Here is a 13424-nt window from a genome sequence, read left to right as displayed (position 1 = left end):
TTGTCAAAGATTCTTTACATGACAGGAGCCTTCTGCTGTTTTTAAGAATGTAGCAGAAACCTTCATCGAAGATCCTCTATATGTGACAGGAGCACTCTGGTGTTTTTAAGGATCAAGTAATAACACTAGTCAAAGATCCTCTATATAACTGGAGCACTCTGCTGCTTTTTGGATCTATCAGAAATGCTCGTCAAAGATCCTCTAGATATGACAGGAGCACTCTGGTAGTGTTAAGAATCTGTCAAAGATATTATAGGTACAGTATATGCATGGTATGGATGTATGTAGCTCATCTTCAAGGTAGTAAGTAATACATCCATCATCAACAATACAAGACTCCTCGTGACAGGAAGTAGAAGAAGGGTTGAAGATGCGTGCAAAACAACGTGCACATAATGACGGACGTCGTCGCCAAGCGAACGACTCTGTGATCAACCACCATGCAAACATCTCAGGAGTGGCTCCGCTGTGATGATTCATCTCGTCAAGGCCAGCTTTGACATTTGAAATGTGTCGTTTAAGGGCGGGACTCTTAGTGTGCTTTGCTTTGCCACATGCCGCCGCCGTCGCCATCGCCGCCTCCTCCTCTTCTTCTTGTCTTAATTTATTCCCTCAACTGACTGCTTCTGTCACCATCTCGCTTCCTCCTGATGGCTAAATCGATGCTCAAAAGCGGGAGCCGAGCAGCATATCTCTGGCACAGCATCTGAGCGCCGCTACCCACTGATTCCTCATCCAAGAAGTCTGTGTGTGTGTGTGTGTGTGTGTGTGGAGACGAGGACCACACACACACACACATCCTTCCATCTGTCCCATCTCAACCTGTGCTGAAGTAAAACTAACGAGAGCCTTTTCACTGCCATCTGTCGCAGCCTCGTCATCCTCTATATGCGCCTCCACACTTATAGCTAGTTTGTTTTTTTTTGGATGGAAATGTTCGGATGTTCGGACTTTTTGTAACATTCCCACTCCAGTTCTTGTCACGGGAACAAAAACGGCATCATCAAGAAGAACATATGCAGCATGAAAGGACCGGACCGGATTGGGCAGCTCTATTTACATGTCACATGACATCATTTGTATTCTGATGTTTTTACCACTTCAATTTGGCTGCACGGTAGTAAAGTGGTTAGTGTGCGGACCTCACAGCTAGGAGACACAAGTTCAATCCCACACTCGCCGTGGGTTTTCTCCGGGTATTCCGGTTTCATTCCAAAAACATGCTAGGTTAATAAGCGACTCTAAATTGCGACCCTCGTGAGGATAAACGGTAGAAAATGGACTCGCAGCTAGGAGACCCGAGTTCAATCCCACCCTCGGCCATCTCTGTGTGGAGTTTGCATGTTCTCAGCGTGCATGCGTCGGTTTTCTCCGGGTATTCCGGTTTCATTCCAAAAACATGCTAGGTTAATTAGCGACTCCAAATTGTCCATAGGTATGAATGTGAGTGTGAATGGTTGTTTGTCTATATGTGCCCTGTGATTGGCTGGCCACCAGTCCAGGGTGTACCCCGCATCTCTCGCCCGAAGACAGCTGGGATAGGCTCCAGCACCCCTTGCAACCCTTGTGAAGATAAGCGGTAGAAAATGAATGAATGAATTGACCCAAATGTTGCACGGTGGACGAGTGGTTAGCGCCCAGGCTTCGCAGCTAGAAGACCCGAGTTCAATCCCATCCTCGGCGTGGGTTTTCTCCGGGTATGCCGGTTTCATTCCAAAAACATGCTAGGTTAATTAGCGACTCCAAATTGTCCATAGGTATGAATGTGAGTGTGAATGGTTGTTTGTCTATATGTGCCCTGTGATTGGCTGGCCACCAGTCCAGGGTGTACCTCGCCTCTCGCCCGAAGACAGCTGGGATAGGCTCCAGCACCCCCTGCAACCCTTGTGAGGATAAGCAGTAGAAAATGAATGAATGGACCCAAATGCTGCACGGTGGAAAAGTGGTTAGCGTGCAGGCCTTGCAGCTAGGAGACCTGAGTTCAATCCCAGCCTCTGCGTGGGTTTTCTCTGGGTATTCCGGTTTCATTCCAAAAAGAAAGGTACCAGGGTTCAATTCCACCCTCGGCCATCATGGACACCACAAGATGTGAAGTTTTGATTTAGTTTAGTTTTATTTAGTTATGTATATGCTAGGTTAATTAGCGACTCCAAATTGTCCATAGGTATGAATGTGAGTGTGAATGGTTGTTTGTCTATATGTGCCCTGTGATTGGCTGGCCCGAAGACAGCTGGGATAGGCTCCCGCACCCCCTGCGACCCCTGTGAGTATAAGTGGAATAAAATGAATGAATGAATGAATTTAGCTGAAAGCTCCTAAAATGGACACACTTCCTCTTACGTATTTGTCATTTGGGCTTATGTCCCAATACCCAATCCCCATTTTCGGACACACACACACACACTCACAGGAGCACCTCCTGGAAGGAAATGGAGCACCAAGAAGCCATATCATTATTTTCCTCCTCCTCCTCCTCCTTTCATCCGTCTTTGTGAGGAAATGGAGAGGATTTGCAGGCGTCTATGATTACAAGGACACATGAAAGAAAGGGGATCAAACGTGAACCCCTCGTGAACTTGTGGCGGGCACAGCGAGAGGCGGCAAGTTAATCCCCCCCAGGTGTGGTGCCAGGGCCATCCACTGGCACCATGGAGTCCCTTCAAGTAGACGGGTGAAGGGGGGTGCGGGGGGGGGCTGCAGGTGGCCAACAATGGCGATGCACAATGGACGCTAATCCTGAAATATTGATGCCTGAAAGCAGAGTGTGTGTGTGTGTGTGTGTGTGTGTGTGAGACCCCCCCCCCCCCCCCCAAGGATATACGATGTCATTCATTCACACACTGACGCATTCATTCACTTTCTATTCTACGTGGATAGAATGTCAGCGCAATGACAATGAAAGCAGTCTTACTCCACATCAAACAAAGGCCTTTTAATTGGCCTGCATCCTACGTATCCCAACTCTGATGTTGAATTTTAATAGGGGACAGAGCGACGGGTCTTATTATGGTGTCATTTCCGTGCAGGACCGAGTCTGTGGCGGAGAAAATGCTGACCAACTGGTTCACCTTTTTGCTCTACAAGTTTCTAAAGGTAATTTTTTTCACTGTTTTTTTTGGGGGGGGGGTCAGCCACAGGATGCGGTCCAAGTTTGGTTGGAGATGACACAACAACCAAAAATGTGATTTGGGTGTGACATTTAGTATGTGATTATAAACCAGGGGTGGATGCGGGTTTTTTTTTTGTTTGTTTTTTTTATATTTAAAGGAAAAAAAACAGCCTTTATTGCACTTTTCTCCTAATATTTTCACTTTAATATTCTTAATATTGTATTTTTTTTCTCAACCTAATTTTAAAAAATGCAACTTTATTCTTTTTTTGTTTGTTGTTGTTGTTTTCATAGTATTATGACACAAAAAATATTTAATTTAAAAAAGTATTTTCCTAATATTTGTGTAAAATTACTGTTATTTTTGTGTGTCATTTTCTTTAATTGTATTTTTAGAACGTGCCAAGGGCCAAAAAAAACAGTTATAAATAATGTTTAAATAATAATACTAAAAATGTCATTTGGGTGTGACATTTAGTATGTGACTATAAACCAGGGGGTGGATGATTTTATGTTTTTTATATTTAAAGGAAAAAAAACAGCCTTTATTGCACTTTTTTATTTTTACAAATTTTCCTCTAGTAATTTTTTCTCCTATTATTTTCACTTTAATATTCTTAATATTGTAATTTTTTCCCCAACCTAATTTAAAAAAAATTGCAACTTTATTCTTTTTTTTGTATGTTGTTGTTGTTTTCAGAGTATTATGACACAAAAAATATTTAATAAAAAAAAGTATTTTCCTAATAATTGTGTAAAATTACTGTTATTTTTGTTGTCATTTTCTTTTTAGAAAGAAATTAAAATAAAAAAAAACTGTTAAAAATAATTTTTAAATAATAATACTAAAAATGTCATTTGGGTGTGACATTTAGTATGTGAATATAAACCAGGGGTGGATTAGTTTTTTTGTTTTTTTTTTTAATGTTTTTTATATTTAAAGGAAAAAAACAGCCTGCATCTCAGATTTTATTGCACTTTTTTATTTTTTACAAATTTTCTTCTAGTACATTTTTTCTCCTAATTATTTCACTTTAATATTCTTAATATTATTATTTTTTCCCCAACCTATTTTTTTTTAATTGCAACTTTATTCTTTTTTTTGTTATTGTTGTTTTCATAGTATTGTGACACACAAAAAAGTATCTTCCTAATATTTGTGTAAAATTACTGTTATTTTTGTTGTTGTCATTTTCTTTAAAATGTATTTTTAGAACGTGCCAAGGGCCACAAAAAAAAAAGTTGCGTGCAGTAAATGGCCCCCGGGCTGGAGTTTGGACACCCCTTGTATACGGTATAAAATATCCCTTGAAATAAAGTTGGTATTTGATAATTCTGTATGCACTTCAGGCTGAAGTCGTTTAAACCTTGACTGTGAGTTTTAAATAATAAAAAAGTTTTAAAAAATGTAAATAATATTAATACAAATTATAATTAATCCATTATTAATAATAATAATAATTATAATAAAAATTGAATGAATGAAATTTGTATTTTGGGGAATTATTTTGGGCGGGTTTCAATATAAAAAAAACTGATGTTATGTCCTTAAAAAAGGCAAAATATTGTTAAAATATTGAAAAAAAATAAGAATCTATCATATCTTCACAGCAGTTTTTGGTCAGCTGCGTCTAAACGTGTTGTCTTTGTTCAGGAGTGCGCCGGCGAGCCGCTCTTCTCGCTCTTCTGCGCCATCAAGCAGCAGATGGAGAAAGGCCCCATTGACTCCATCACGGGGGAGGCGCGCTACTCGCTCAGCGAGGACAAGCTCATCAGACAGCAGATCGACTACAAGACGCTGGTAAGGAGGGAGGGAGGGAGGCCGTGGTGTAGTGGCACTCGCCGGCCACTGGAGCGGCGATGTGCTTGTGCTCAATCACGGAGATTTCCGTCATGTCATGGCTGTTCGGGGCAGGCGCTGCAGTGACCCACCAGAACCAGCAGATGGAGCTGTGATTGAACACACAGTTTCCTGCCATGTTATTATTATTATTATTGTGTTATTATCTTCGTTGTGAGATTTTTTGACCTTTTTTCGACCTTTTCTTGAGGTTTGTATTCATGGCGTCCTGTCACCCTCAGGTGGTGAACTGCATCCACCCTGAGAACGAGAAGAGTCCAGAGATCCAGGTGAAGGTGCTCAACTGCGACACCATCAGCCAGGTGAAGGAGAAGATCCTGGACGCCATCTACAAGAACGTGCCGCACTCGCACCGCCTCAAGGCCTCCGACATGGACCTGGGTATGTCGACTACTACTACTACTACTGCTTCTACTACTAATTTATATGCTTATACAGTATATTTATTCCTTCATTTTGTTTTATTTAATTTTTTTTATTTATTTTGGATTAATTTTTTTATTGACATATTGTGATGTTGTCTCAAAAAAGTGAAAAATGTAAAAATGTTAAATTTACAAGAAAAAAGTGGTAAATTCACAAGAAAAAGTTGGAAAATTTACAAGAATAAAGTGGTAAATTTACAAGAAAAAAGTAGTAAATTTACAAGAAAAAAATGAAAAGTTTACAAGAATAAAGTGGAAAAATATACAAGAATAATGTGGTAAATTCACAAGAAAAAGTGGTAAATTCACAAGGAAAAGTTGGAAAATATACAAAAATGATCTGGTAAAGTTACAAGAATAAATTGGTAAATTTACAAGAAAAAAGTAGTAAATTTACAAGAAAAAAGTGGTAAATTCACAAGAAAAAGTTGGAAAATATACAAGAATAATGTGGTAAATTCACAAGAAAAAGTGGTAAATTCACAAGGAAAAGTTACAAAATATACAAGAATAATGTGGTAAAGTTACACGAATAAAGTGGTAAATTTACAAGAAAAAAGTGGTAAATTTACAAGAAAAAAGTGGTAAAAAATTTTAAATAAAGTGGTAAATTTACAAGAGAAAAAGTGGTAAATTCACGAGAAAAAGTTGGAAAATATACAAGAATAATGTGGTAAAGTTACACGAATAAAGTGGTAAATTTACACGAAAAAGTGGTAAAAATTTAAAAAAATAAAGTGGTAAATTTACAAGAGAAAAAGTGGTAAATTCACGAGAAAAGGTTGGAAAATATACAAGAATAATGTGGTAAAGTTACACGAATAAAGTGGTAAATTTACAAGAAAAAAAGTGGCAAATCCACAAGAAAAAGTTGGAAAATATACAAGAATAAAGTGGAAAACTTACAAGAATAAAGTGGTACATTTACAAAAATAGATTTACAAGAGAAAAAGTGGTAAATCCACAAGAAAAAGTTGGAAAATTTACAAGAATAATGTGGTAAAGTTACACGAATAAAATGGTAAAGTTACACCAATAAAGTGGTAAAAATTTTAAAAAATAAAGTGGTAAATTTACAAGAGGAAAAAGTGGTAAATTCACGAGAAAAAGTTGGAAAATATACAAGAATAATGTGGTAAAGTTACACGAATAAAGTGGTAAATTTACAAGAAAAAAAGTGGCAAATCCACAAGAAAAAGTTGGAAAATATACAAGAATAAAGTGGTAAATTTACAAAAATAAATTTACAAGAGAAAAAGTGGCAAATTCACAAGAAAAAGTTGGAAAATTGACAAGAATAAAGTGGTAAAGTTACAAGAATAAAGTGGTGAAGTTACCATAAAAAGGTGGTACATTTATGAGAAAAAAAGTAAATCCAAGAGAAAAAAGTGGTAACTTTACTAGATTAAATTAGTAAAAAATAAAGAATAAATGTGTAAATTTAACAAAAACAAAAGTGATAAATCAATGTAATTAAATATAATATTGTTTATATTTGGTCCTCTCAGTCTCTGTTGCTTAAGCCCTCACAAGTAGAAAGTTTTTTTTGACTAACGAGGTCGCCGCGATGCGTGTTTTGTGTGCAGAGTGGCGTCAAGGTCGGGGGCAGCGTGTGATCTTGCAAGATGAGGACGTCACCACCAAGATCGAAGGCGACTGGAAGAGGTTAAACATGCTGGCCCACTATCAGGTAGCAATAAACAATAAAAAAACAATAAAAGCCTGTTTAAAGCCGACCCCCCCGAGCCTCCCCAGGCAAGATAGTATGTTAATAATAATCTTCTGCGCACCAAAGCTATGGATGTGCTTTCTAAGAAGGATGGCGATCACAGCAATGAAACCCCGTCCCCTGTGGCAGCATGGATACTTCAATGATGACATCATCATGCTTCCTTCAGGTGCCCGACAACGCAGTGATGGCGCTGGTCCCTAAGCAAGTTACGGCCTACAACTCTGTCAACAACTCCACCGTATCCCGAACCTCCGCCAGCAAATATGGTAAGTCGACCACCGGAGTGGGGGGGGGCGTGGCATGGGCGTGTTCCATTTTAATTTGTCATCGTCCACAGAGAACATGATCAAGTACACGGGAAGCCCGGACAGCCTGCGTTCGCGGACGCCCATGATCACGCCCGACTTGGAGAGCGGCGTCAAGGTGTGGCACCTGGTCAAGAACCACGAGCACGGCGACCAGAAGGAGGGCGACCGCGGTAGCAAGATGGTGTCCGAGATCTACCTGACCAGACTTCTGGCCACCAAGGTGACGTTTAAGGTAGCACTCTACGTCAAAGATCCTTTATATGACGGGACCGCTGCTGTTTATACAGGGCACGCTGCAGAAGTTTGTGGACGACCTCTTCGAGACCATCTTCAGCACGGCGCACAGGGGCAGCGCCCTCCCGCTCGCCATCAAGTACATGTTTGACTTCCTGGATGAGCAGGCCGACAAACACAGCATCCACGACCCGCATGTGCGACACACGTGGAAGAGCAACTGGTGAGTTGGACAAGTCACGTGACCACGTCCGTGCGACGCGTGCTCGCAACAATCTGGAGCTTAACTTATTGCTTTTCACTCTCAATGTATCACCTTTCTTTCGTTGATTCATTCATTCACCCCTTTTTCCTCACGAGCGTCGCAAGGGTGGAATTGAACTCTTTAGTCAGCAGTAGAACATAGGTTAGTTTCAGGAAAATATCAGTTCCTCACTAAAAAAGGGAGACTACACCAACATTCATTCATTCATTCATTTTCTACCGCTTTTCCTCACGAGGGTCGCAAGGGTGCTGGAGCCTATCCCAGCTGTCTTCGGGCGAAAGACGTGGTACACCCTGGACTGGTGGCCAGCCAATCACAGGGCACATATAGACAAACAACCATTCACACTCACATTCATACCTATGGACAATTTGGAGTCGCTAATTAACCTAGCATGTTTTTGGAATATGGGAGGAGAACATGCAAACTCCATTGAGATGGCCGAGGGTGGAATTGAACTCGGGTCTCCTAGCTGTGAGGCCTGCACGCAAACCACTTGGCCATTGTGCAGCCCACTATACCAACATTCATTCATTCATTTTCTACGACTTATCCTCACGAGGGTCGCTGGAGCCTATCCCAGACGTTTTCATTTTTCCGGGGTCCACCCTGAACTGGTGGCCAGCCAATCACAGGGCACATATAGACAAACAACCATTCACACTCACATTCATACCTATGGACAATTTGGAGTCGCCAATTAACCTAGCATGTTTTTGGAATGTGGGAAGTAACCGGAGAAAACCGGGAACTCCACACAGAGATGGCCGAGGGTGGAATTGAACTCGGGTCTCCTAGCTGTTAGGCCTGTGTGCTAACCACTTGACCACCGTGCAATTAACCTAGCATATACATAACTCAATAAAACTAAACTAAATCAAAACTTCACATCTTGTGGTGTCCATGATGGCCGAGGGTGGAATTGAACCCTGGTACCTTTCTTTCAAAATTGGAATTTAAGTTAAATTATGTTTTTGTGGTTGAGTGACATGGTGACAATTGGGGGCGGCGGTAAAACTTTAATTTTGAGGAAGTGAAAGTGAAAGCAACATGAAAAGAGGAGCAAATCGCCGCCATTGATGAAACGTGGGCGTGTTATTATGTGGCTTCTTTATGAAAGTACTCAAAGAACAGGGCAGCTGGGGCGGCTTAGCGGCAGCCTAAATATCCCTTGATCCCCCCCACCCCCCACTCCGCCCCCCCTGGCACCAAATCCCTGTGCATTCTTCCATTCATTCGTTCCCAAACCATAATGAAGACCAAATCCTCTCCTGTGAGATCTTAATCGTTCAGGTTTTTGCCGCGTCAGCTACATTTGTGACAATATCGAGATCCATGCACCCCCAACCCCCCCCCCCCCCCAAAAAAAAAAATGTGTGTGTTGTTCATGATACAAATGTGGTCTGTGCAGCCTACCTCTGCGTTTCTGGGTGAACGTGATCAAGAACCCTCAGTTCGTCTTCGACATCCACAAGAGCAGCATCACCGACGCCTGCCTGTCCGTGGTGGCCCAGACCTTCATGGACTCCTGCTCCACCTCGGAGCACCGCCTTGGGAAGGACTCGCCCTCCAACAAGCTGCTGTACGCCAAGGATATCCCCAGCTACAAGAACTGGGTGGAGAGGTAAGCTCGAACTTGGAGAACGGATTGCGTCATTCATCAGCTGCGAACACCAGGGGGGCGGCGCCACCGTTCGTTGGCGAGGGGAGCGACTTGGGCCAGTGGAGCTTTAAACCCACCGCTGAATGTGATGTTTGTGCCGTTAATTTAGGGAAGTAGAGCCGGTGACGCTTTCCATGAATTTGATGGTCGCCCATAAAAGGATTTGTTTACAAGTGTGGCGCCATATGGGTCGGCACATTCGCAGAGCCGTCATTTTACGGCCCTTTGTTTGAATTTTTGTCGTAAAATATTTTCATAAAATACGATCCAAGCAGCTCGGCTCATCCAGTGGAACGTTCACAGCACTTTTTTTCATATCCACAATCCTTATATGAGACATAAACGGCTAGTAGCTAGCTAGTGTTGTGTGACAAGGTGTCACTACCCTAGTAAAGTATTTCTTTGGCGTAAAAATGTTTGTTTTTTATTTATACATTTTTTTCTGTCCTGTCCAACCATTGGGGCAGATAGTTGTTTCAATGTTTGTACGTTTGTTTCGACCTTTTTCCGGATTTTAGTAGTCAGCAGTAGAACATAGGTTAGTTTCAGGAAAATAACAGTTCCCCACTAAAAAAGGGAGACTATACCAACATTCATTGATTCATTCATTTTCTACTGCTTATCCTCACGAGGGTCGCGGGGGGTGCTAGAGCCTATCCCAGCTGTCGGGGTACAACCTGGACTGGTGGCCAGCCAATCACAGGGCACATATAGACAAACAACCATTCACACTCATATTCATACCTATGGACAATTTGGAGTCGCCAATTAACCTAGCATGTTTTTGGAATGTGGGAGGAGAACATGCAAACTCCACACAGAGATGGCCGAGGGTGGAATTGAACTCTTTAGTAGTCAGCAGTAGAACATAGGTTAGTTTCAGGAAAATATCAGTTCCCCACTAAAAAAGGGAGACTATACCAACATTCATTCATTCATTCATTCATTTTCTACCGCTTATCCTCACGAGGGTGGCAGGGGTGCTGGAGCCTATCCCAGACGTTTTTGAGTGAGAGGAGGGGTACACCCTGGACTGGTGGCCAGCCAATCACAGGGCACATATAGACAAACAACCATTCACACTCACATTCATAGCTATGGACAATTTGGAGTCGCCAATTAACCTAGCATGTTTTTAGAATGGGGGAGTAGAACATGCAAACTCCACACAGGTGGAATTGAACTCGGGTCTCCTCGCTGTGAGGCCTGTGTGTTAACCACTCGACCACTATACCAACATTCATTCATTCATTCATTTTCTACAGCTGCTGGAGCCTATCCCAGACATTTTTTCGGGCTAGAGGCGGGGTACACCCTGGACTGGTGGCCAGCCAATCACAGGGCACATATAGACAAACAACCATTCACACTCACATTCATACCTATGGACAATTTGGAGTCGCTAATTAACCTAGCATGTTTTTAGAATGGGGGAGTAGAACATGCAAACTCCACACAGGTGGAATTGAACTCGAGGGTGGAATTGAACTCGGGTCTCCTCGCTGTGAGGCCTGTGTGTTAACCACTCGAACACTATACCAACATTCATTCATTCATTTTCTACAGCTGCTGGAGCCTACCCCAGACGTTTTTTGGGCGAGAGGCGGGGTACACCCTGGACTGGTGGCCAGCCAATCACAGGGCACATATAGACAAACAACCATTCACACTCACATTTATACCTATGGACAATTTGGAGTCGCTAATTAACCTAGCATGTTTTTGGAATGTGGGAGGAAACCGGAGTAACCGGAGAAAACCGGGAACTCCACACAGAGATGGCCAAGGGTGGAATTGAACTCGGGTCTCCTAGCTGTTAGGCCTGCGTGCTCACCACTTGACCGCCGTGCAGCCTCTAAACCAACATAACAACACAAATGGGGTTGTTTACCTGCTTTTTGGTGTTTTTTCAGAAGGCTTAATAGAGCCCTATTATGTGCATTCTTAGCTGTCTGTTTTTATGTTTTTATATCGATAAAATCTATTATATCTATAAGGTGTGGTCATGTCTTTCATGCTTTGATGCACTAAAGGTGTTTTGTTTGTGATCAGGTACTACTCTGACATCAGCAAGATGCCGGCCATCAGCGACCAGGACATGAACGCCTACTTGGCCGAGCAGTCGCGCATGCACATGAACGAGTTCAACAGCATGAGCTCCCTGAGCGAGATCTACTCCTACGTGGGGAAATACACCGAGGAGGTACGCCTGCCAATGACGTACTCTTTTGGTTTTTGTTTGTTTTGTTTGTTGTCCCGCTGACTTTCTGCAACCGCTTGGCAGATTGTTTGTGCGCTGGAGCAGGACGACGCCGCCAGGAAACAACGGCTGGCCTTCAAGCTGGAGCAGGTGGTGGCCTTCATGACGCTGGAGAGCTGAGGACCGCACTTCCCAGGGTGCGCTGGGAAGACGACCAGGAAGAAGACGACGAAGACTCCGCCTCCGCCTTCCCCATCCCATCCCTGCTCCGTACACTTGTCCGAAAACCGAGCCGTGCCTGAGCGTAAACCTGTTTTTTTTTTCTGCTTCCATAATTGCCCCCCCCCCCGCTGCTCCCTGCTGCGCCCTACTGGAGACATTTTTTTACGCTGCCTTGGAGGATTTACACCCGTGGCATGCAAGCCAAACGAGGAGGTTACACTGAGCATACACCCGGGCTGAGCGACCTCCCTGATCCCTTCCTGACTTGTAGCTGGACTTGCATCGAAGACCAAGGGTGCGTTCACGCACGTCGGTTAAAAGGAACTATTCTAAACACAAAATGAAAATAATAACAAACTATTTGTTTATGTATTTAACTGTTCATTACATTGACTGGGTAGGGCAGGGGTGTCCTAAGTGCGGTCCGGGGGCCATTTTCATAATTTTTTTTTTTGGCATATTTGGTATATTCCGAAAATAGCATTTATGAAGAAAACTGCAGGAATCATTTTTGTAGCATAAAATTGAAGTATTACAAAGTTGGAATATGAAAAACAAAAACAAGAAAATATAGAATAACATCATAATATTATGAGAAGAAAGTTGACATACTGTAGTTGGAAAATTTGTCAAAAGATGTCATTTTACAAAAAAAGGATGAAAAATGTAAGGAATTTTTTTTGCACAAAGTGAAACTATTGAAGAAAAAATGATATGAATACTAATAGCATGCTGGTTCAGCTATATGGCAACGCTGGTGAAGATGGTGATAACCACATGTGTTTAATTTGCTTTAAAAGATTAATTCACTGTAGTTAATGAGTTAATTTCAGACCATTTGAAACAATTCACAAACCAAAAGAAACGGGTTAAACTGCAGCAACGCATTTTAGACAACTCACAAAGAAGATTAGTTAATTGTAGTTAATTGCTTGTAGATCATTTCAAACAACAAAAAAAAGTTAATCCGACACTGCATTAACCCAACCAAACGTGAACGCACCCTTAAAGAGGTAAGGGCTCAGGAGGGACAAAACCACCGAGCATCCCTTTTCTGATTAGCATTAGCATCCCTGCTTCCGTTTGGCTTACATGGCTCGCGTAAAGACACAAAAAAAAACAACGAAAAAAAAAGATGGACCCCCCCCACCCCCACTTTGCCGCCCCTTGCAGAAGCACACTGTGGAACAACCTGCACAGACGCGCACAACAAGAAGGGAAAAAAAAAAACAAAAACAAAGCACCGACGTCCCGGGATGTTCTTACTTGTGTGGACTTTTCAACGTTGCTCAGCCTAAAAACCAAAGGAGCTTGACATTTTCACAGAAAAACAACAACAACAACAAACAAACAAAAAAAAGTGCCACCGAGGAAAAAAATCTCAAAACTATGTCTTCATTGTGAC

At 42.2% G+C, this 13424-nt stretch overlaps 1 protein-coding gene across 1 annotated transcript in view; it reads left to right on the top strand.

Moving 5' to 3' along the window:
- Nucleotides 1-12647, top strand: part of plxna4 (plexin A4) — a 176537-nt gene extending 163890 nt beyond the window's left edge. The window contains exons 23-32 of the mRNA XM_058078395.2: nt 3027-3093; nt 4764-4910; nt 5192-5351; nt 6982-7085; nt 7294-7393; nt 7465-7655; nt 7723-7892; nt 9346-9558; nt 11650-11800; nt 11882-12647. Of these exons, the coding sequence (XP_057934378.2) occupies nt 3027-3093; nt 4764-4910; nt 5192-5351; nt 6982-7085; nt 7294-7393; nt 7465-7655; nt 7723-7892; nt 9346-9558; nt 11650-11800; nt 11882-11977 (1399 nt within the window). The 3' untranslated portion in view covers nt 11978-12647. The remainder of the gene's footprint in view (nt 1-3026; nt 3094-4763; nt 4911-5191; nt 5352-6981; nt 7086-7293; nt 7394-7464; nt 7656-7722; nt 7893-9345; nt 9559-11649; nt 11801-11881) is intronic.
- Nucleotides 12648-13424: the final 777 nt, after the last annotated feature.

The sequence above is a fragment of the Doryrhamphus excisus genome, linkage group LG2 (assembly GCF_037039965.1).
Source record: "Doryrhamphus excisus strain RoL-2023G ecotype Guam linkage group LG2, RoL_Dexc_Guam_v1.1, whole genome shotgun sequence".
NCBI lineage: Eukaryota > Metazoa > Chordata > Actinopteri > Syngnathiformes > Syngnathidae > Doryrhamphus > Doryrhamphus excisus.
Note: the sequence above shows the minus strand (reverse complement) of the source record. Positions and strands in the feature narration are given on the sequence as shown.